The sequence below is a fragment of the Oncorhynchus nerka genome, linkage group LG24 (genome assembly GCF_034236695.1).
Source record: "Oncorhynchus nerka isolate Pitt River linkage group LG24, Oner_Uvic_2.0, whole genome shotgun sequence".
NCBI lineage: Eukaryota > Metazoa > Chordata > Actinopteri > Salmoniformes > Salmonidae > Oncorhynchus > Oncorhynchus nerka.
In genome coordinates, this window is record NC_088419.1 from 56,259,338 (window position 1) to 56,280,343 (window position 21,006).

Genomic DNA, 21,006 nt, shown 5'->3' on the forward strand with positions numbered 1-21,006 from the left:
GAGGGAGGTGTTTGGTCCCAGGGTCATTTCCTAAGTGATTTGTGGGCACTATGGTGTTGAACGCTGAGCTGTAGTCAATGAACAGCATTCTCACATACAGTCTCTTCGGAAAGTATTCAGACTCCTTGACTTTTTCCACATTTTGTTAAGTTACAGCCTTGTTCTAAAATGGATTCAATATTATTATTTTTTTAGTAATCTACTCACAATACACAATACATAATGACAAAGTGAAAACAGGTTTTTAGAAATTGTTGCAAATGTATTAAAAATTAAAAACAGAAAAACCTTATTTACAAAAGTATTCAGACCCTTTGAAATGAGACTCGAAATTGAGCTCTGGTGCATCCTGTTTCCATTGATCATCATTGATCCTTGCGATCTTACTACGTCTTGATTGGAGTCCACCTGTGGTAAATTCAATTGATTGGACATGATTTGGAAAGGCGTACAACAGTCTATAGAAGGTCCTTCAGTTGACAGTGCATGTCAGAGCAAAAAGCAAGCCATGAGGACAAAATAATTGGCCGTAGAACTCAGAGACAGGATTGTGTCGAAGCACAGATCGGGGGGAGGGTACCAAAAAATGTCTGCAGCATTGAAGGTCCCCAAGAACACAGTGACCTCCATCATTCTTAAATTGAAGAAGTCTGGAACCACCAAGATGCTTTCTATTGCATTTACATTTAATGCTGGCCGCCAGGCCAAACTGACAAACGGGGGAGAAGGGCCTTGGTCAGGGAGGTGACCAAGAACCCGATGGTCAATCTGACAGAGCTCTAGAGTTCCTTAATGGAGATGGCAGAAACTTCCAGAAGAACAAACATCTCTGCAGCACTCCACCAATCAGGCTTTTATGGTAGTGTGGCCAGACGGAAGCCACTCCTCAGTAAAAGGCACATGACAGCCCACTTGGAGTTTGCCAAAAGTCACCTAAAGACTCTCAGACCATGAGAAACAAGATTCTCTGGTCTGTTGAAACCAAGATTGAACTCTTTGGCCTGAATGCCAAGCATCACGTCTGGAGGAAACCAGGCACCATCCCTACAGTGAAGCATGGTAGTGGCAGCATCATGATGTGTTGATGTTTTTCAGCAGCAGGGGCTGGGAGACTAGTCAGGGATGAGGAAAAGATGAATGGAGCAAAGTACAGCAAAATCCTTGATGAAAACCTGCTCCAGAGCGCTCAGGACCTCAGACTGAAGGTTCACCTTCTAACAGGACAACGACCCTAAGCACACAGCCAAGACAACGCAGGACTGTCTTCGGGACAAGTCTCTGAATGTCCTTGAGTGCCCCAGCCAGAACCCAGACTAGAACCCGATCGAACATCTCTGGAGAGACCTGAAAATAGCTGTCCAGAAACGCTCCCCATCTAACCTGACAGAGCTTGAGAGGATTTTCAGAGAAGAATAAGAGAAACTCAAAAAATACAGGTGTACCAAGCTTGTAGCATCATACCCAAGAAGACTCGATGCTGTTATCGCTGCCAAAGATGCTTCTACAAAGTACTGAGTAAAAGGTCTGAATACTTAATTGTAATACATTTGCAAAATAACAAAACAAACAGTTTATGTGGTATTGTGTGTAGATTAATGAGGGGGAAAACGATTGAATCAATCTTAGAATAAGTCTGTAACATAACAAAATGTGGAAAGAGGTTTTTGAATTCTTTCCGAAGGCACTGTAGGTGTTCCTTTTGTCCAGGTGGGAAAGGGCAGTGTGGAGTGTGATTGAGATTGTGTCATCTGTGGATCTGTTGTAGCGGTATGCGAGTGGAGTGGGTCTAGGGTTTCTGAAATGATGGTGTTGATGTGAGTCATGACAGCCTTTCAAAGAACTTCATGGCTACCGATGTGAGTGCTACAGGGCGGTAGTCATTTAGGCAGGTTTCCTTCGCTTTCTTCGGCACAGGGACTGTGGTGATCTGTTTGAAACATGAAGGTATTACAGACTAAGGTCAGGGAAAGGTTGAACACATCAGTGAAGACACTTGCCAGTTGGTATGCACATGCTCTGAGTACACGTCCTTGTAATCCATCTGGCCTTGTGATTGTTGACCTGTTTAAAGATCTAGCTCACATCGGCTATGGAGAGCGTGATCACACAGTCAATCCGGAACAGCTGGTGCTCTCATGCATGCTTCAGTGTTGCTTGCCTCAAAGAGAGCATAAAAGGCATTTAGCTCATCTGGTAGGCTCGCGCCACTGGGCAGCTCGCTGCTGGGTTTCCCTTTGTAGTCAGTAATGGTTTGCAAGACATTCGTCTGTAGCCATGAAGTGCTTTGAAAGGTTGGTCATGACATCAACATCATTATACCAGAAATCCTAGTCCCACTCCAATTTGCATACCGCCCCAACAGATCCACAGATGATGCAATCTCTATTGCACTCCACACTGCCCCTTCCCACCTGGACAAAAGGAACACCTACATGAGAATTCATTGACTACAGCTCAGCATTCAACACCATAGTGCCCTCAAAGCTCATCAATAAGCTAAGGACCCTGGGACTTAACACCTCCTTCTGCAACTGGATTCTGGACTTCCTGACGGGCCGCCCCCCAGGTGGTAAGGGTAGGTAACAACACATCCGCCACGCTGATCCTCAACACAGGGACCCCTCAGGGGTGCGTGCTTAGTCCCCTCCTGTACTCTCTGTTCACTCATGACTGCATGGCCAGGCACGACTCCAACACCATCATTAAGTTTGCAGATGACACAACAGTGGTAGGCCTGATCACCGATAACGATGAGACAGCCTATAGGGGGGAGGCCAGGACAACAACCTCTCCCTCAACGTGATCAAGACAAAGGAGATAATTGTGGACTACAGGAAAAAGAGGACCAAGCACGCCCCCATTCTAATTGACGGGGCTGCATTGGAGCTGGTTGAGAGCTTCAAGTTCCTTGGTGTCCACATCACCAACAAACTAACATGGTCCAAGCACCCGAAGACAGAACCTATTCCCCCTCAGGAGACTGAAAAGATTTGTTATGGGTCCTCAGATCCTCATAAGGTTCTACAGCTGCACCATCGAGAGCATCACTGGTTGCATCACTGCCTGATATGGCAACTGCTCGGCCTCCGACCGCAAGGCACTACAGAGGGTAGTGTGAACGGCCCAGTACATCACTGGGACCAAGCTTCCTGCCATCCAGGACCTCTATACCAGGCGGTGTCAGAGGAAGGCCCTAAAAATTGTCAAAGACTCCAGCCACCCTAGTCATAGACTGTTCTCTTTGCTACCGCACGGCAAGCGGTACCAGAGTGTCAAGTCTAGGTCCAAGAGGCATCTAAACAGCTTCTACCCCCAAGCCATAAGACTCCTGAACATCTAATCAAATGGCTACCCAGACTATTGCCCCCCACCCTCCCCCTCTTTTACACCGCTGCTACTCTCTGTTGTTATCATCTTTGCATATTCACTTTAATAACTCTACCTTCATGTGCATATTACCTCAACTAACCGGTGCCCCCGCACATTGACTCTCTACCGGTACCCCCTGTATATAGTCTCGCTATAGTTATTTTACTTCTGCTCTTTAATTACTTGTTACTTTTATTATCTGTATTTAAAATAAAATAAAATGTAACTGCATTGTTGGTTAGGCGCTCGTAAGTAAGCATTTCACTGTAATACCGGTTGTATTCGGCGCATGTGACTAATATAATTTGATTTGATTTGATTTGATCTTCATAAATGCCTTGAATTACTCAGTTGCAGAGAGAGAAAGAGAGCGAGAGAGAGACATAGGAGGTATTTTTTGTTCAGACCTGTAGCGCCTCACCCACGAAGCAGTCATCCTTTTTGACCGTCAGGACTCGGCTGATACACTTGATGCTGCAGTGAGAGAACTTATCGTTGTTCTCCCAGACCTCGTTAGTGGTGTGAGGGAACATCAGGAACCTGCCTTTCACTCCAAAATAACTAAGGTTCCAATTTTGGAAAAAGCAACTACTTTTTAAAATAGTTAATTCCCCTCAAGATCACAGGCTGAAGACTAAAACAAGGTCTCTTTATTGATAGACACAAACGCTTGTTAACTTAGGTGAAGGTCATTTGACACAAAAGACAAAAGTGCTGTGTTACTGATGCCCATAGTTCTGGAACAGGAATACATTGTTTTCATAACAAACGACACACCAAGGACAGCACAGATATATGGTGCTGCAAGGACAGCACAGATATATGTTTGGTATACTGTATATGAGTCAGCAGTGTTTGATGAAATAATGTGTGTGGGTATACATGCCCTGTCAGCAATTGATCAGCCAATCTGTGGGAACCAGATCATGGATGAGGGGGAGGAGTGTGATCTGGGCCATAACAAGACAGACGTCTGCTGCACAGAGAACAAGGAACCCATGGAGTGTTGCCTGAAACCTGGCAACATTGCAGGTAACTTCTGGTCAAAAATTTGCTGTAGGATCAAATCAAATCCAAATACAACTTACAAGCCCTTAACCAACAATGCAGTTTTAAGAAAAATAAGTGTTAAGAAAGTATTTACTAAAATAAACTTAAGTAAAAAAATATATATATAAAAATTCAGGTAATTGATGTAATATGTAGGTAGAGGTAAAGTGACTATGCATAGATAATAAACAGAGTAGCAGCAGCTACTCTGGGGGGACAATGCAAATAGTCCAAGTAGCCATTTGATTAGCTGTTCAGGAGTAGGATGAAAAAAAGCCCTTTGTGATTTGCTGGTCCTAAATCTGTTTCTATGGGTAATTACTCTTTTCTGTCCAAAAGTTTACATAACATCTCCCATGGAGCTCTTAATAAGAAGATTAACATGGTTGTAGCTAAAGGGATAATTACTGCATTTCATACCATTCAAACAAAATAGTAAACAACACCCATGTTATGAAATTGTCTCTGCCTGTCTGCCCACCCACCTGTTTCTTTCTTTCCTTCTGTCCCCTCAGTCCCAGTCAGGGACTGTGCTGTGGCCAAGAGTGTATCATAAGCTGTCAGGGGACAGATGTGAGGAGGAGTCGGACTGTCAGCTGGAGAGTGTGTGCTCTGGTCTCTCCCTCATCTGCCCTGAGCCTACAGCCAAGGCCAACATGACCGTATGTAGTCGGGGCACTCGGGTGTGTCTCAATGGAGGGCCAGATAATGACTCAACATTTTCAGTCCTTGTACCCACTGTCTCAATGTGATGACATTCCAACGTCAGCAGTATCCACTTTAACAGGATCTGTTGTCCTTGGTTGCCATCTTGAGTGAATTTCCTCCATTATTTTACCCTTTCAGATGATAAATGTGGTTCTGGGTTTGGAGAGTCGTTCTGGTTGGGAAGATTTCAATGTAAATTCCATATGTATGGCTCTCTATGGGGGCATACATCCTGAATTATTAGATTTGGGCCAGAACCCATTTCTGATGCAGCCTGGATCAGGGAACAAGTTAACTGAACACGGATGTTTAGGATTTGTGAGAATGAGTAGGCCTGTCTGGCACTATCTAGCAGACATTTTTTTCTGTGAGACTTTGGTGTTCTTTTTCTTGTGTTCTCCTTTCATTCTCTCTATGTCCTCTCCCCTCTCTCCTGTATTGTATTTCACCCTCCCTCTTTTCCTCTCTCTCACTATCCTTCCCTCCTCTTACCCTGTCCTTTTCCCTTTCTCCATCTCTCTCTCGCCCTTTCTCCCTCCTTCCCTCTCGCCTATCCTTCTCTCTCTGTCCATTTCTCCATCTATTTCTCAGAATTGTCACTTTGAGTCACAGTGTGTGAGTTACATCCTGGAGCAGTGTGACTGTCTGGGAGAGTCCAAGAAAGGGAAGTGCCACGTGCTGCCAGCAGCCAGGTAACCACAATCCCTCTTCTCCTCCCTCACCCCCGACTCCTCCTTCACCCTCTTCTCCTCCCTCACCCCCGTCTCCTCCCCTGCTGCGCTTAAATCTGGGGAATGTGTTTACGATTTGGGGACAAACAAGATCGTGTACATTTGCTTAGTCTTTCCCTTAACAACCAAAAGGGCATCTGATGTGGTGGGCTGTGTAAAAGCAGAATTTAACAAGGATAAGGAGCTTGGTTACCAATGTGTGCATGTGCTTTTTCCCTCGGAAAACTCAATCTTTCACCGTTAACAAAACCTGTATTTCCCATGTATTTCTTCACCTTAGACATGCCTGCGACCTGCGACCTGCACCACTTCCTCTGTCCTGACTAAGCAGTTCCAGGTTAAGCGCGTAGCCTTGTTTGCCGGGGAGCCGTGTTCAGCCAAGCAGGTCTACTGCGACAAGTTCCTGGTGTTCAAGGCATCCTGAACACTGACAGGCCCATCGCCAGGCTGAAGAACTCCTTCCTCCACCTGGTAGACCTGGATGAGTTTGACAACCTGGCTGAGTGGATGAAGGTTTGTTTTATGGGGGTCGGCTATCTATCTACCCTATGATGTATTCAGGTTGTTAATTTACAACAGGCCAGAGGATCCTAGAAGATGTAGTGTGTTGAGATGCGTGTAGAGCTCAGTGTGTATATGGAAAGCTTCCTGTTTTGATGTTCTTGATGTTCCAGCTTGATGTTCCAGCCTCAGATGGCTTTGAGCTTTGGCCATGCTGTGAAGTGCAGTGAATCAGGAATGCCCAAGAGCTACTTGGGTCACACATCAGGTTGAGTTAGCGAGAAGGTGACCCCTACTCAGGGTTGGGGAGTAAGGGATTACAAAACAACGGTTACAGTAATCAGTCACGTTACAAGCAAAAATATTGTAATCAGATTACAGATACTTTTGAAAAACTATGTGATTACTTTGAGTATTACTTTTAAATTCAGAAAGGATGTTTGCGTAAAAAAATATTTAACACTTCTCTGATTTTGTCAATGACATTCAAATTAGCATTGAAAAAAGGCACAAGTTTAAGTTTGTTCCACCTGAGCGAGTCTGACCACAAGTCAGAGACCACTATGATGACACACCAAATGTGTTTGAAGGATTGCGGGAAAAGAGTTGGAATAGGCTTTTTTGTAGTCTACAGTCCAAGCTATGTTGGACTGCTGTCGGCATCCAAAGATTATCTAACTTGAATAAATGCTTGGAGGTAAGGATGACAGCAGTGGTGTAGTCTACGGTGATACGGATATCAGTTATTATTGATATTTACAGTGCATTGATGTGACTCATACTGTTGCTCTCTCATTTAGCTATTTGCGCCTTACGGATTGTGGTTGTTGTGGATGGCTGTTCACAAATCTAAATGTATATTTGAACCCAATAATGGTTGAATTCAAGAAGTTTAAGCTGCCTATCAATCATTGTTTTTGAAACCAGTGGACAGCCAGTGAAAAATACGCTCTTGCAACAGCTACGTAGTGCAGATCCCAGCCTATGGAATAAAAGTGGGGCTTTTATTGCTCAATCTAATTCATGCTGATAAAAAAAAATGACATCCATTTGCCTAATGGACACATGCTCAAACTCGCACACTTTTGATAAAGGGCAATCTGTAGTTGCTACATCCATTTTTGGACAAATTATATATATTGATGTAAAGATATAATTTAATCGTATTATTATATGTAGTAGAAAGCGAATGGTTAGAAGAATCCTCCATAACCAACCCATAAAGTAAAATGTAACATTCATGTACAGTATGGCCAGCTATGTAAACTTTAACATTGATTTATCCTTCAATAGATGTCATTCAATTGGTAACATACATTTTTGTCTTCTTCTAATGCCTCTTAAGGGGAAAGTAATCTAAAAGTAACAGAATGTAATCAGATTATGTTACTGAGTTTGGGTAATCCAAAAGTTACGTTACTAATTACAATTTTGGACAGGTAACTATAATGTATTACATTAAGAAAGTGACCTACCCAACCCAGCCCCTACTTGCGCTTAGATGTACCGTTCACTCCCTATGACCAGGGATTTTTAGTGTTAATGGATTTTCTATTGTCTGTATCTGTGCATCCATACCCCCTTCCAGCTCAAAGAAAATACTTTTTTTTTCTCCCCAATTGGCAGTTACAGTCGTGTCCCATCACTGCAACTACTGTACGCGAGAGGCGAAGTTCGAGAGCCATGTATCTGCACTGCTTCTTGACACACTGCCCGATTAACCCGGAAGCCAGCTGCACCAATGTGTCAGAGGAAACACTGTACACCTGGTGACCGAAGTCAGCATGCATGCGCCCGGACTGCCATAGGAATCACTAGAGCGCAATGGGACAAGGACATCCCGGCAGGCCAAACCCTCCCCTAACCCGGACAACGCTGGGCCAATTGTGCGCTGCCTCATGGCTCTCCCGATCGTGGCCGGCTGCGATATAGCCTGGGATCGAACCCGGGCTGTAGTGATGCCTCTAGCACTGCACTCGGGAGGCCCCCAGCTCAAAGTTGATGTCTTATCTTTTCTTTGATTCGAGAACAGTACTACACATAACTGGTTTAGGAGCTATGCCAGCTATGGTTAAGGTTATTAGGCTGTGATATGGCAACAGTAGTGTTTCCACACCACAGCTGAACCGCTAATGCATGCCCATTGGTTCCATCCAAATCAATGTGTCACATTTGGAATGTGAACTGACTAACGTCCTGTAGCAAATGGCTTCTTGAAGAAAAGACCTCAAGTCTATGTGAATGAAAGTAAATGGAATTGGAGGGGTTTTGGCTATTAAACAGCTAACTATAGCAGACTTGAACTAGAGTGGGCGAATGTTTGACTTGTTGTGCTCTTGTCGTCCGCAGGCTCACTGGTAGGCTATTCTCCTCATGACTCTGTCTGCCGTGATGGTCAGCACCGTGTGTCTGTGTGAATGCACCCTGTAGCTCCATTTCTGTCTCTGACTAGGACAAAGACTATAACCGTCAACTATCTATCTATGTTAACAAGTACGTCATAACTCTGTGCCACGTTTCTCAATGCATGTGTGGTGGAAAAGGGGGTGTCGCCAAGTTTGTTTTGCCCTCACTGATCTACGAGTGGGATGTTCTTTGTTACATCCACCTGTCCATTCATGCACTTAATGTACCATTGTTCCTTCCGTCCATGGCCTTCCATCAGTGTCCTTCGCTTAGCAATTTGAACCTGAAGGCTAATTTGATCCTTGACAATCATCCAGTTTTCCACCGTAGTGGCATTGTCTCATTTGACACAATGGACCAGCTTGAACCAGTTTGAAGGACACGAGGATTACCTCTAGTCACCTGTATTGTGTATGTCTATCCACTGGAGTACTGAGGTATCTAGATGAGGTGAGGACTAAAATAAGCTGTGTAGACAGACATGGTACACCAGGCAGAATAGTCCAGTTTTACTCAGAACTGTTGCTGTTCATCAGCCATCGTACTGGAGCTTGAAAAGAGAGTGCCACTGAAAAACAAGAGACCAAATGATATTGGTGGGTCAGCCAAATGGAAAGGCATCAGAATCTAAGGGACAGGACAGTATTCATTCCCCTTGACTTATGCCACATTTTGTTGTCTTACAACCTGAATTTAAAATGCATTAAATACATTTAGTTGCTCACCCATTTACACACAACACCCCATAATGACAAAGTGACATTTTTGCACATTTATTGAAAATTAAATACAAAAATGTCTCATTTAAATAAATATTCACACCCCTGAGTCAATACATGTTAGAATCCCTTTTGACAAAAATTACAGCTGTGAGTCTTTCTGGATAGGTCTGTAAGAATTTTGCGCACCTGGATTGCACAATATTTTCATATTATTATTGTATAAGAAAAATGTGGTTGATGATCATTGCTAAGCATCAATTTTCAAGTCTTGCAATAGATTTCCATGCCGATTTAAGTCAAAACTGTAACTAGACCATTCAGGAACATTCAATGTCGTCTTGGTAAGCAACACCAGTGTATATTTGGCATTGTGCTTTAAGTTATTGTCCTGCTGAAAGGTGAATTTGTCTCCTAGTTTCTGTTGGAAAGGAGACTGAACCAGGTTTTCCTCTAGGATTTAGACTGGCTTAGCTCTATTCCACTTATTTGTATCCCATAAAAACTCCCTATTCCTTGCTAGTGACAAGCATACCCATAACATGATGCAGCCACCAGCATGCTTGAAAATATGAAGAGTGGTACTCAGTGATGTATTGTGTTGGATTTTCCCCGAACATAATGCTTTCTATTCAGGACAGGGGCGCAACTTTCGCTGGGGATGGGGGGGGACATGTCCCCACCAGTTTTATCATTGGAATGTGTTACAAAACGAGGCAACTGTGTGCTTTAGGACCATGCGGACACCTCCGGCTGTTTGGAGTGTTTATCCAACAAAAAAATCAATTATACAGTGGGGCATAAAAGTATTTAGTCAGCCACCAATTGTGCAAGTTCTCCCACTTAAAAAGATGAGAGAGGCCTGTAATTTTCATCATAGGTACACTTCAACTATGACAGACAAAATGAGAAAAAAAATCCAGAAAATCACATTGTAGGATTTTTAATGAATTTATTTGCAAATTATGGTGGAAAATAAGTATTTGGTCAATAACAAAAGTTTAACTCAATACTTTGTTATATACCCTTTGTTGGCAATGACAGAGGTCAAATGTTTTCTGTAAGTCTTCACAAGGTTTTCACACACTGTTGCTGGTATTTTGGCCCATTCCTCCATGCAGATCTCCTCTAGAGCAGTAATGTTTTGGGGCTGTTGCTGGGCAACACAGACTTTCAACTCCCTCCAAAGATTTTCTATGGGGTTGAGATCTGGAGACTGGCTAGGCCACTCCAGGACCTTGAAATGCTTCTTACGAAGCCACTCCTTCGTTGCCCTGGCGGTGTGTTTGAGATCATTGTCATGCTGAAAGAGCCAGCCACGTTTCATCTTCAATGCCCTTGCTGATGGAAGGAGGTTTTCACTCAAAATCTCACAATACATGGCCCCATTCATTCTTTCCTTTACACGGATCAGTCGTCCTGGTCCCTTTGCAGAAAAACAGCCCCAAAGCATGATGTTTCCACCCCCATGCTTCACAGTAGGTATGGTGTTCTTTGGATGCAACTCGGCATTCTTTGTCCTCCAAACACGACGAGTTGAGTTTTTACCAAAAAGTTATATTTTGGTTTCATCTGACCATATGACATTCTCCCAATCTTCTTCTGGATCATCCAAATGCTCTCTAGCAAACTTCAGATGGGCCTGGAGATGTACTGGCTTAAGCAGGGGGACACGTCTGGCACTGCAGGATTTGAGTCCCTGGCGGCGTAGTAGGTTACTGATGGTAGGCTTTGTTACTTTGGTCCCAGCTCTCTGCAGGTCATTCACTAGGTCCCCCCCGTGTGGTTCTGGGATTTTTGCTTGCACAATTGGTGGCTGACTAAATACTTTTTTGCCCCACTGTATATATATCCCCCCACTTCTAAAGCCAAAGTTGCATCCCTGATTCAAGACAAAAAGTTAATTTCTTTGCCACATTTTTTTGCAGTTTTACTTAGTGCCTTATTGCAAACGGGATACATGTTTTGGAATATTTTTATTCTGTGCAGTCTTCCTTCTATTCACTCTGTCATTTAGGTTAGTATTATGGAGTATGTTGTTGATCCATCATCATTTTTCTCCTATCACAGCCATTAAAAACTCTGTTTTAAAGTCACCATTGGCCTCATGTTAGGAACGATACCTGTATCTTTGTAGTGACTGGGTGTATGGATACACCATCCAAAGTGTAATTAATAACTTCACCACGCTCAAAGGGATATTTAATGTCTGTCCTTTGCAAGGCATTGGAAAACCTCCCTGATCTTTGTTGAATCTGTGTTTGAAATTCACTGCTCAACTGAGGGCCCTTACAGAGATGTGGTCATTCAAAAATCATGTTAACCACTATTATTGCACAGTGTGTCCAGTCAACTTATTGTGACTTGTTAAGCATATCTTTACTCCTGAACTTAATTAGGCCACAACACAAGGGTTGAATACTTCTTGACTCAAGACATTAAGGCTTCTCATTTGTCATTTATTTTGACAAGGTTCTAAAAACACAATTCCAATTTGACATGAGGTATTGTGTGTAGGCCAGTGACACAAATCTAAATGGAATCCATTTAAATTCAGGCTGTAGCACAACAAAATGGTTAAAAAGTTAAGTGGTGTGAATACTTTGAAGGCACTCGGTTCTAAAATGGAATGTAGATACAGTGCGGAGATGGTCTCTTCTTGGATGTGTGGATGGGTTTAGATTTGATAGTATATCTAAGCATGATCCTGGACAATTGTACAACCTTGTTTCCATTAAAACACACGCCAACTTCAAAATAGCAGTTCCAATTTATTTAAAGTATGTATATGGTCACATATTTACAGGATACAGATATAATTTAAAAAGTTAAGACGGTAAAAAATATATCTAGTCATATTTTACCATAGAATCACATGCTAACATGATATTTACACATGGTGCACTTAGTGAGTAACTGGTTTAGTAACCCTTTCCTCTGGGTTTCAGTGCAAAAGCTTTATACCACCACCACTTTGACAGGCTTAATGGAACAGGCAGAAATTAAACAAGTCACAATGATTACAATACCAGTCTCTAAATGTATAATATTAGTTATAAATAGCCTACTTAGTGGTGTTAAAAAAAAAAATAGTCTGACAATGAGATATTATTACTAGCCAATTCTTAACTGTAACTTGAACTATGATGCAGAGTCCACTGTGCACAGTCTACCATGTTTCTATTGCCGATGTCAGCGCACTTCACAATAACCACTCATTGACTTCTTTGAGTTTAGTTACCTGGTCACAACTATGAGTTTAGTTACCTGGTCACAACTATGAGTTTAGTTACCTGGTCACAACTATATGGCATACACAGCTAAATGAGTATTATTTGTGTCATAGTTTAGCAGCAACCATGGATATGTTAGTCAAAATACGTCACATAAGCACGTGCTAGAGGTAATAGTTCCATATGAATCATTGAAAAAAAAAAAAAGCTATAACTGTAATAACTACAAAAAATAATGGTTCTCACTGATATGTACCGTATTTTGCTGCAAAGGACTCACTATTGCTGGTTTCAAATGAATATACTGTATAAAAATAGCAGCCATTGCATTATTGCTCAAGTGCTTGACTAAATTCAAAGTTCTCAGAATAATGTGCATTTCAGACCTCATGAATATTACAGTCTCAAAGACCAGATAAAAGGAACAACTCACTAGAAGTAAAAAAATACATACAGTAGGTTAAGACAAGTTATTTTAAGGCACACTTAGTCCGATCCTACAATCACATAGTATTGAGGACGACAATGGTGAATGCTTTAAGCATAAATTAAAGGAAACACATGGGGTTTGAACTGCAGGTACCTCGAAGCCTCTACTCAGCTGGTCATTGGGTCTCTCTCAATCAGAGGCACCAAAGACTTTGTATAAGAGCCATCTCTTTGGGGTTGCCAGAAAATCAGCAAAGATGATGGCATTTACTATCTTTCAGCACCACACCGTAGTTGATGCACCACAAAAGCAGTGCTTACAAAAAAAAATACTTCACATACATTTTTAAATAACACACAGTTCTAGTTCTGGACACAATGTGATAATGTCTTTGTATAGTTTGAAAGACAAAATAAAATACAGCTGTATAAATAATTTCTGCGGAAGGAGGACAGTCGTCTGTTGCTCCGTACATTCAGTGCTTCCCCAGGTTCACTCTGTAAAACAAACAGGGTTAATATTTGTCTAATCAATGGACCCCTGACTGGCAATAATTCAGGAAAGACAATTGATTAGATCAAAAGAAAATACCTTTTTGAAGTTGTCCTCCATTCGTCCTTGCATTTTACAAACGTAACTTCCTGTTGTAAGCTCAGAGCATGAGGATCTTTAATGCAGAATACCATCCTGGAAAAGGGTCAAACAAGAATAGCACATTAAAAAAAACTAAATAAATTGTTTTGCACCCTTTCAAAACTATTATATTTCTGATGTTTGTATGGATGAAAATTGTCTCCATTTCATGAAATTAGGCCTCTTAAAACTAACTTTTTTTGCGTCTCTCCGACTCTGATGCGTATTTTGTGGACCTCCACTTCAGACTCCGCAGAGTCACCTGACCACCAGGAAGACACCATGTTGAGCATGAACGAGGGAGACCAGCTAGTAGACTCCTCCCACTTGAACTTCACCATCAGGAGGTCACCAATGTCTTTCTCTGCTACCAGCAGGAAGGAATGGGTCTTATTGGATGTCATCTTCTCCTTTCTGCCAATGAGAAAGAGCATAGAGGCTCAACTGATTATTGTCAACTCACTTCACAAGAACAAATAATTGACCTTTGAGTGAAGGTGTCATTTCTGAGCACAGACCACAGTAGCACTAGAACTTTAACTATAGACCATAAAGATTAATGTTATCGTAAACGTGAGAAATGGTGTCAGGTGTCTTATCATGTTGATGTACTAGCATGTGCTTTGTTGTATGGTTTAACCGCTTGTTGGACCAGGTACTCACAGCGTCAGTTTGAGGTCTTCAACCTCTCCATTGGTTCCAATCAGGGAGACTGTCAGTGAAGGCTCCATCTCAGACCTGTTCACCTTGCTGAAGAAGTGGATCTTCACCTGGTAGTGATAGACTCTGAACGGCATGGAGGCCCTGGTCTTGGTGTACAGTTTGACGCTACGGGTCTTGCGAACCTTGCTGATATCGTAGCCCACGGTGTTACAGTGGTTCTTGCGGCAGCGGAGGCACATTCCGCGGTCGAACATATCGTTGCTCCCGCAGCGGTACGCCATGCTGGCCTCCTGCTCGTTGACCAGGGAGTCGATGAACAGGTGGATGGAGCGCTCGTGGGAACACCTGGGAACATCATTGATAGCTAGGAACATAAAGGGGATAGTTGCATCACTGGTCCACATTAAAAACCTGAGTTGAGATTCTCAATTGGAGGACAGGCAATCAAATGATAACAAGTAGATGCATCTAGTAGTATATCACTAATCCTGAGAAAGTGCCATTCCCTAACATTACCATTGTAGATAGAGTTATATTAACCTTCATTTTGGGGAGCTACAATAAGAGTGATGTTGTTGGTGACCTTCTGAAGGGATTTTCGCTAGTCGTGATGTTTGCGGTCCTCTGTTTTTAACAGGCATGAATAAACCTTTGTCAGGCTGATGGCGACAATGTTAGTCGTAAAGACAGATTAGTGACCAGTTGCAGTAACTGTGCAGCTAATGTCATGATGTACGTCAGGTTGTACTGACTTCGCCACCCTATTGTTCCTTGTTCACAAGCCTTACCATCTTCCAATAAGTTACAAGCTGACAATTACATGTCTGATTTAGCCAATGATAATGCAGTAACCAGATTGTGTGGAAAGTGATTGTGAATGTTATATGTCGAATATTTGACCAATTGTATAGAATGACACTAAAATATCAAGATGTGATTCTCACCAAAGAGGCCAAGTTTGGATATTGTTTCCAGAGGGCTTTGCAGATTGCAGCCTGGCTGGAAGCTGCCTCCATTGGGGTAGATGTCCACATGGCCTACAGGCTGCTGGATGCCGATGCTTAAGCCCAGAGAGCCCCGCGTGAACGTGTGGAGAACATCCACAAAGTGGGCATCATCTGGGGACAGGCGGCGGTGAGCGTGCTCCCCCTCGAAGTCTGGACCAGCTGGGTCAAGACCTGTAAAGAGAAGGGAGCAATCAGTAAGGAGTGGAACAAGCCAAAGACCAATTAATTAAAGTTGGTACAGGCCAGAGCCAATCAATGATTAGCAACAGTGCATTCATCCTGTCTATGTTTCTCTAGAAGACATATTTACCAGTTATTCTGCCCACTTTATTGGAGGCGTGGCTCCCAGCAAATCCTGCAACATGAGCACCCAGACTGTAGCCAATGAGATGGAGGTTTTCAAGAGGGATGTTTGTTGCCTCCTTGGAAACACATTGCAGTAAAGTGTCAAGTTCATTGCCATGGAAACAATGTACAGTACCTTTTGTTTAGAATATGTTATTCACGATTTATCTGAGAAACAGTGCAGTGTCTTAGATGTTGAGTCATCGTACAAACCTCCAGCCAGTCAATGAAGCGAGCAATCTCTTGTCCCACCATCTTGGTGTTCTGGGCAGCTACTGGATAGTGGTTCTGGGCTGTGTACAGCCAGTCCACCACGATCACATTGGCTTCCTGCTCTCTTTTGTACAGCGCCGAAACCAGCTTGGCCACCCAGCTCTCAAACAAGCCACTCACCTGTTGAGGTAGATGGAAAGAACGAATGGTGTTATTGACGGGATAATCCAAGTCCATGAGCAATAGTTAAGGATTTAATGTCACAGACATACTGCTACAGATTGGAGGGGCTTACTGTCCAGCCGTGGATCACCAGGAAGGTTTTGGATGTGCTGTTGAAAGTGCATTCTTTGAGAGATTCCGGGTTGCCGGGGATGATGTAGCAGATGTCATCTTCCGGCATCAAAGGCTTCCGGAGGGAGAATTTGGCGTAGGCATGAGGGGTGGCATCGTTGTTTCGGATCAAGTCCTTGAAGTTGTCCATGAAATTATCTGAGAATAATGTAATGTAAACACAAAACATCTGCTTAAGACAATTTGGAAAAGTTATTACTAAATGTTTGAAGATACCATTGCAGTAAAGAGAATGGAAGCTTTAGAGCCATCTATGCTGTTTCTAATCTTTAACCACATTGGTGGGAACTTCTGACTGCACAGACCCCTCAGTGCCTGGGGGGCTACTAGCAAGGCCAGATTAACAAATCATATACATTTCCGGGACATGGGCCCAGGGGTTTCAGCCCCTGTATTAATCAGGCCCTGGCTACTAGGGTTCAATCGGTCAGACAGACCCTATAGAAACCACAGCTTTGTCCCTCTAGCTCTGAAAATTCCCAGAGGGTTTCAAAGTAGCTGTGTTCCCAGTGGGTCAGCTGACTCCTCAGCCAAGGTTACTGCACTGATTGTGGAGATTGCATATTCCAGACACAATAAATACATTATATTTCTAATAATGAAAATAAACAATATACTAAGTGTTCATATGCATCAACTGACTATATCTACATCCTACTTCAGCATCGCCGAAGACAACCTATAATTTTTTATTTTTAAGGGGAAAAAAAATGTACAGTACCAGTCAAACGTTTGGACAGCTACTCATTCAAGGTTATTTATTTTTTTAAACTATTCTCTACATTGTAGAATAATAGTGGAAGACAATGATGATAATATGAAATGATGCAGTTACCACATTTTTTTAAAACTATCATTTATATTTGAGATTATTCAAAGTAGCCACACTTTGCCTTGATGACAGCTTTGCACGCTCTTGGCATTCTCTCAACCATCTTCATGAGGTAGTCACCTGGAATGCATTTCAATTAACAGGTGTGCCTTGTTAAAAGTTCATGTTGTGGAATTTATTTCCCTCTTAGCGCGTTTGAGCCAATCAGTTGTGTTGTGACAAGATAGCTCTATTTGGTAAAAGACCAAGTCCATATTACAGCAAGAACAGCGCAAATAAGCAAAGAGAAACAGTCCATCATTACTTTAAGACATGAAGGTCAGTCAATGCAGAAAATTAAGAACTTTCAAAGTTTCCTCAAGTGCAGTCGCAAAAACCATCAAGCGCTATGATGAAACTGGCTCTCATGAGGACCCCCACAGGAAAGGAAGACCCAGAGTTACCTCTGCTGCAGAGGATAAGCACATTAGAGTTACCAGCCTCAGAAATTGCAGGCCAAATAAATGCTTCAGAGTTCAAGTAACAGACACATCTCATTATCAACTGTTCAGAGGAGACTACGTGGATCAGGCCTTCGTGGTCGAATTGCTGCAACAACAAAAAAACTACTAACAGACACCAATAATAAGAAGATACTTGCTTGAGCCAAGAAACATGAGCAATGGACATTAGACCAGTGGAAATCTGTCCTTTTGTCTAATTAGTCCAAATGTTTGATTTTTGGTTCCAACCGCCATCTCTTCATGAGACGCAGAGTAGGTGAACAGATGAACTCTGATGTGTGGTTCCCACAGTGAAACATGGAGGTGTGATGGTGCTTTGCTGGTGACATTGTCAGTGATTTATTTAGAATTCAAGGCACACTTAACCAGCATGGCTACCACAGCATTCTGCAGCGATACACCATCCCATCTAGTTTGTGCTTAGTGGGACTATCATTTGTTTTTCAACAGGACAATGACCCAACATACCTCCAGGCTGTGTAAGGGCTATTTGACCAAGAAGGAGAGTGACGGAATGCTGCATCAGATGACCTGGCCTCCACAATCACCCAACCTCAACCCAATTGAGGTGGTTTGGGATGAGTATGACTACAGAGTGAAGGAAAAGCAGCCAACAACTGCTCAGCATATGTGGGAACTCCTTCAAGACGGTTGGAAAATCATTCCAGGTGAAGCTGGTTGAGAGAATGCCAAGAGTGTGCAAAGCTGTCATCAATGCAAAGGGTTGCTACTTTGAAGAATCTAAGCTATATGTTGATTTGTTTAACACATGATTCCATGTGTTATTCATAGTTGAGGTATACAATATAAAAAATAATAATAAAGAAAAACCCTTGAATAAGTAGGTGTGTCCAAACTTTGACTGGTACTGTATATTTGAGATTATGTAGCCTATCAATTCTGTATATTCTTATGTATCAACACTAGAACAACGTTTTTTCAATCCCTATGGTAACATTACTCAATGGGTGTTCAGCCTTATACTTGTCATCATGTCCTATAAACTATTTATTCTAAGTCATCAAACTCATTAGTAGTATATTATAGCACCTCCTGATAATGCATATAGTAGCCTCATTAGATAAGTGACAGTATCTGTAGGCTGTCAATAACATTAATTAATTATAAGAGATTGAATTCTTCAAATAATATTTCACTTAAGCAGCACAAATGAAATGATCTTTTATCAGGACTGCAAAACAAGGTTGAAACATATTTTTCCTCAATATTGGCTACTCACCAAGTGTAGAAATGGAGTCACCCTCTTCCAAAGACGCCACATAAAATACTGCATTTAACACAAGAAAGTAAAGACAATGCACTTGCAACCTTTTCATTTCTTTGCAGCCTAATAATTCGTATTTTTGGGGAAATGTATGTTAAAGTCTGCAATCTCAGCACAGGGGGGAAAAAATGTAACATAAAACCGTGACAATTTTCCACCGGTTAGAATATTTCCCGTACGATCTCTGGCGCGTAGTGTTGATATCTGAACCTTGAACTGCCCAGTTCTTAAATAGTACCTCTCCCCCTGTTGCAAACCCATTGGTTGCTTTTCCCTCTCCCCAGGAGGAAGGGGGGGGGGGGGTATAGTAAATTATAATACAAAATCACGTTGATAACTGGCAATGACGTTTTAATAATATTAGTTGTATTCAAGTTATTAGTGTTATTTGTTTACAGTGTGTGAGATAGAACACTCAGGCCTGGATTCAATCAGATCAAGAGCGTAACCGATACCTGCAAAGCTGATGTTTTGTCGGTCGGAGGTGGAACTGCATTGGAGCTGTCAAATCGGTGAGCAGCTGCTCCTGTGATCATTGTCTTGAAGCCACACCCATCCCACTCCCATTAGAAGTTCAGAATGAGAAATTGTTGTCGGCTATATAGGAATAATGATCCTCAAATTGAAAATCATTAAACGAAATAATGAGGATTTCTATCAACCTAATCAAGCTGTAGATTACATCTCGTATTCCAGTGACTGAATTTGTGAACAAAGCTGAATGGGATTTCTCTTAATGCGATTTCGGGTTTCCACTAGTTACCATAGCCACAGAGTCTAAATTGGCTAATAGTAAGAATTCATGAAAACAAACAACAATTTGCTTTTTGGCCTTAATTTAAGGTTATGGTTAGGCACAAGGTTAGCAGTGTGGCTAAGGTTAGGTATAAAATCACATTTTAAGAAGATAAATTGTAGAAATAGGTGGGTTTTATGATTTTGTTGCTGTGTACATTGATTCAGGGAGCTGCTTGTGAATTAGACAGGGGCGCAACTTTCACTGGGGATGGGGGACCAGTCCCTCCCACATTGTGAAATTGCATTTTTGTCCCTCCCCCCAGTTTTATCATTGGAATGTGATACAAAACGATGCACCGGTGTGGTTTAGGATCTTGCGGGCGATTCTGAGTGGTTGGTAGGCTGTTTGGAGTGTTTATCCGAAAAAATATGTTAGAAAAAAGTTATGTCCCCCCACTTCTAAAACCAAAGTTGTGCCCCTGGAATTTGACAACACAGTTCCACCTCTGACTCCATGAAAACTATGTGGATTTCAGCTGAAGCGGATTTGATTGAATCTGCCCTCAAATTCAACCTGGAGTCAGGGGTATACGTAACATAGAAAACTTACATCTGTCTCCTTCCATTTATATGTTATGTTTCGTATGGCATGTATTAATTTGTGGATGTCCATCATCCATTTTGTATGACATGTTATGAATTACAATTAAATATTTGCTTTATACGCCTACCCATCGACCCCAACTAACCACCTTACTTTCACATTTGCTTTAAGTAACCTTCTGTCTTATGTGACCATACCAAACGTAACATCCCGGATCTAAGTTTACTATGTTACAGCTAGTCTATAAGACCAGGCTGTCAAATGTTGATTCTGATCTGGCTAGATTGATTTTCTTGTGGCCTATCACTACAAATGGCCTTGCTCTTGAATGCATGAGTGAGGGCGATTTAAGCATAAAGGTTTTTTAGCATGCCTACATTACATTATGTTAACTTAACATTTGCATTATTTGTTCAATTCATATATATAGGCTATTAGAATAATAGCAGTTGTAGCCAGAATGCAAAGTAACTCAGTGGCCTACTGCTACAAGACCTTGAAATTGATACATTGATGACATGATAACATGACACAATAATTATTGGACATATGATCATGTTTTTCTTCTTGTACAACATATCACAACATATCACAGTTCAGAGGGTTTTATGATGTTTGCATGCCAGGGGCACCTCAGCCCACCTAAGGTCTGCTTGAGGGGACTGTTTCTCACAGCAGGTAC

The 21,006-nt window shown here is 42.1% G+C and overlaps 1 protein-coding gene and 1 pseudogene across 1 annotated transcript; one reads left to right on the forward strand and one right to left on the reverse strand.

Annotated features, from left to right (window-relative positions):
• Nucleotides 1–3,761: 3,761 nt before the first annotated feature.
• LOC115108238 (disintegrin and metalloproteinase domain-containing protein 10-like) lies at nt 3,762–18,517 on the forward strand (annotated as a pseudogene).
• LOC115108237 (lipoprotein lipase-like) lies at nt 12,236–19,187 on the reverse strand. Its single transcript, XM_029632347.2, has 9 exons — nt 18,938–19,187; nt 16,304–16,500; nt 16,009–16,188; nt 15,761–15,872; nt 15,388–15,621; nt 14,444–14,807; nt 13,976–14,194; nt 13,739–13,834; nt 12,236–13,644 (listed from the first exon to the last, which is right to left on the reverse strand). The coding sequence occupies exons 1-9, from the start codon at nt 19,032–19,034 to the stop codon at nt 13,623–13,625; spliced, it is 1,521 nt and encodes a 506-aa protein (XP_029488207.1). The 5' UTR covers nt 19,035–19,187; the 3' UTR covers nt 12,236–13,622.
• Nucleotides 19,188–21,006: the final 1,819 nt, after the last annotated feature.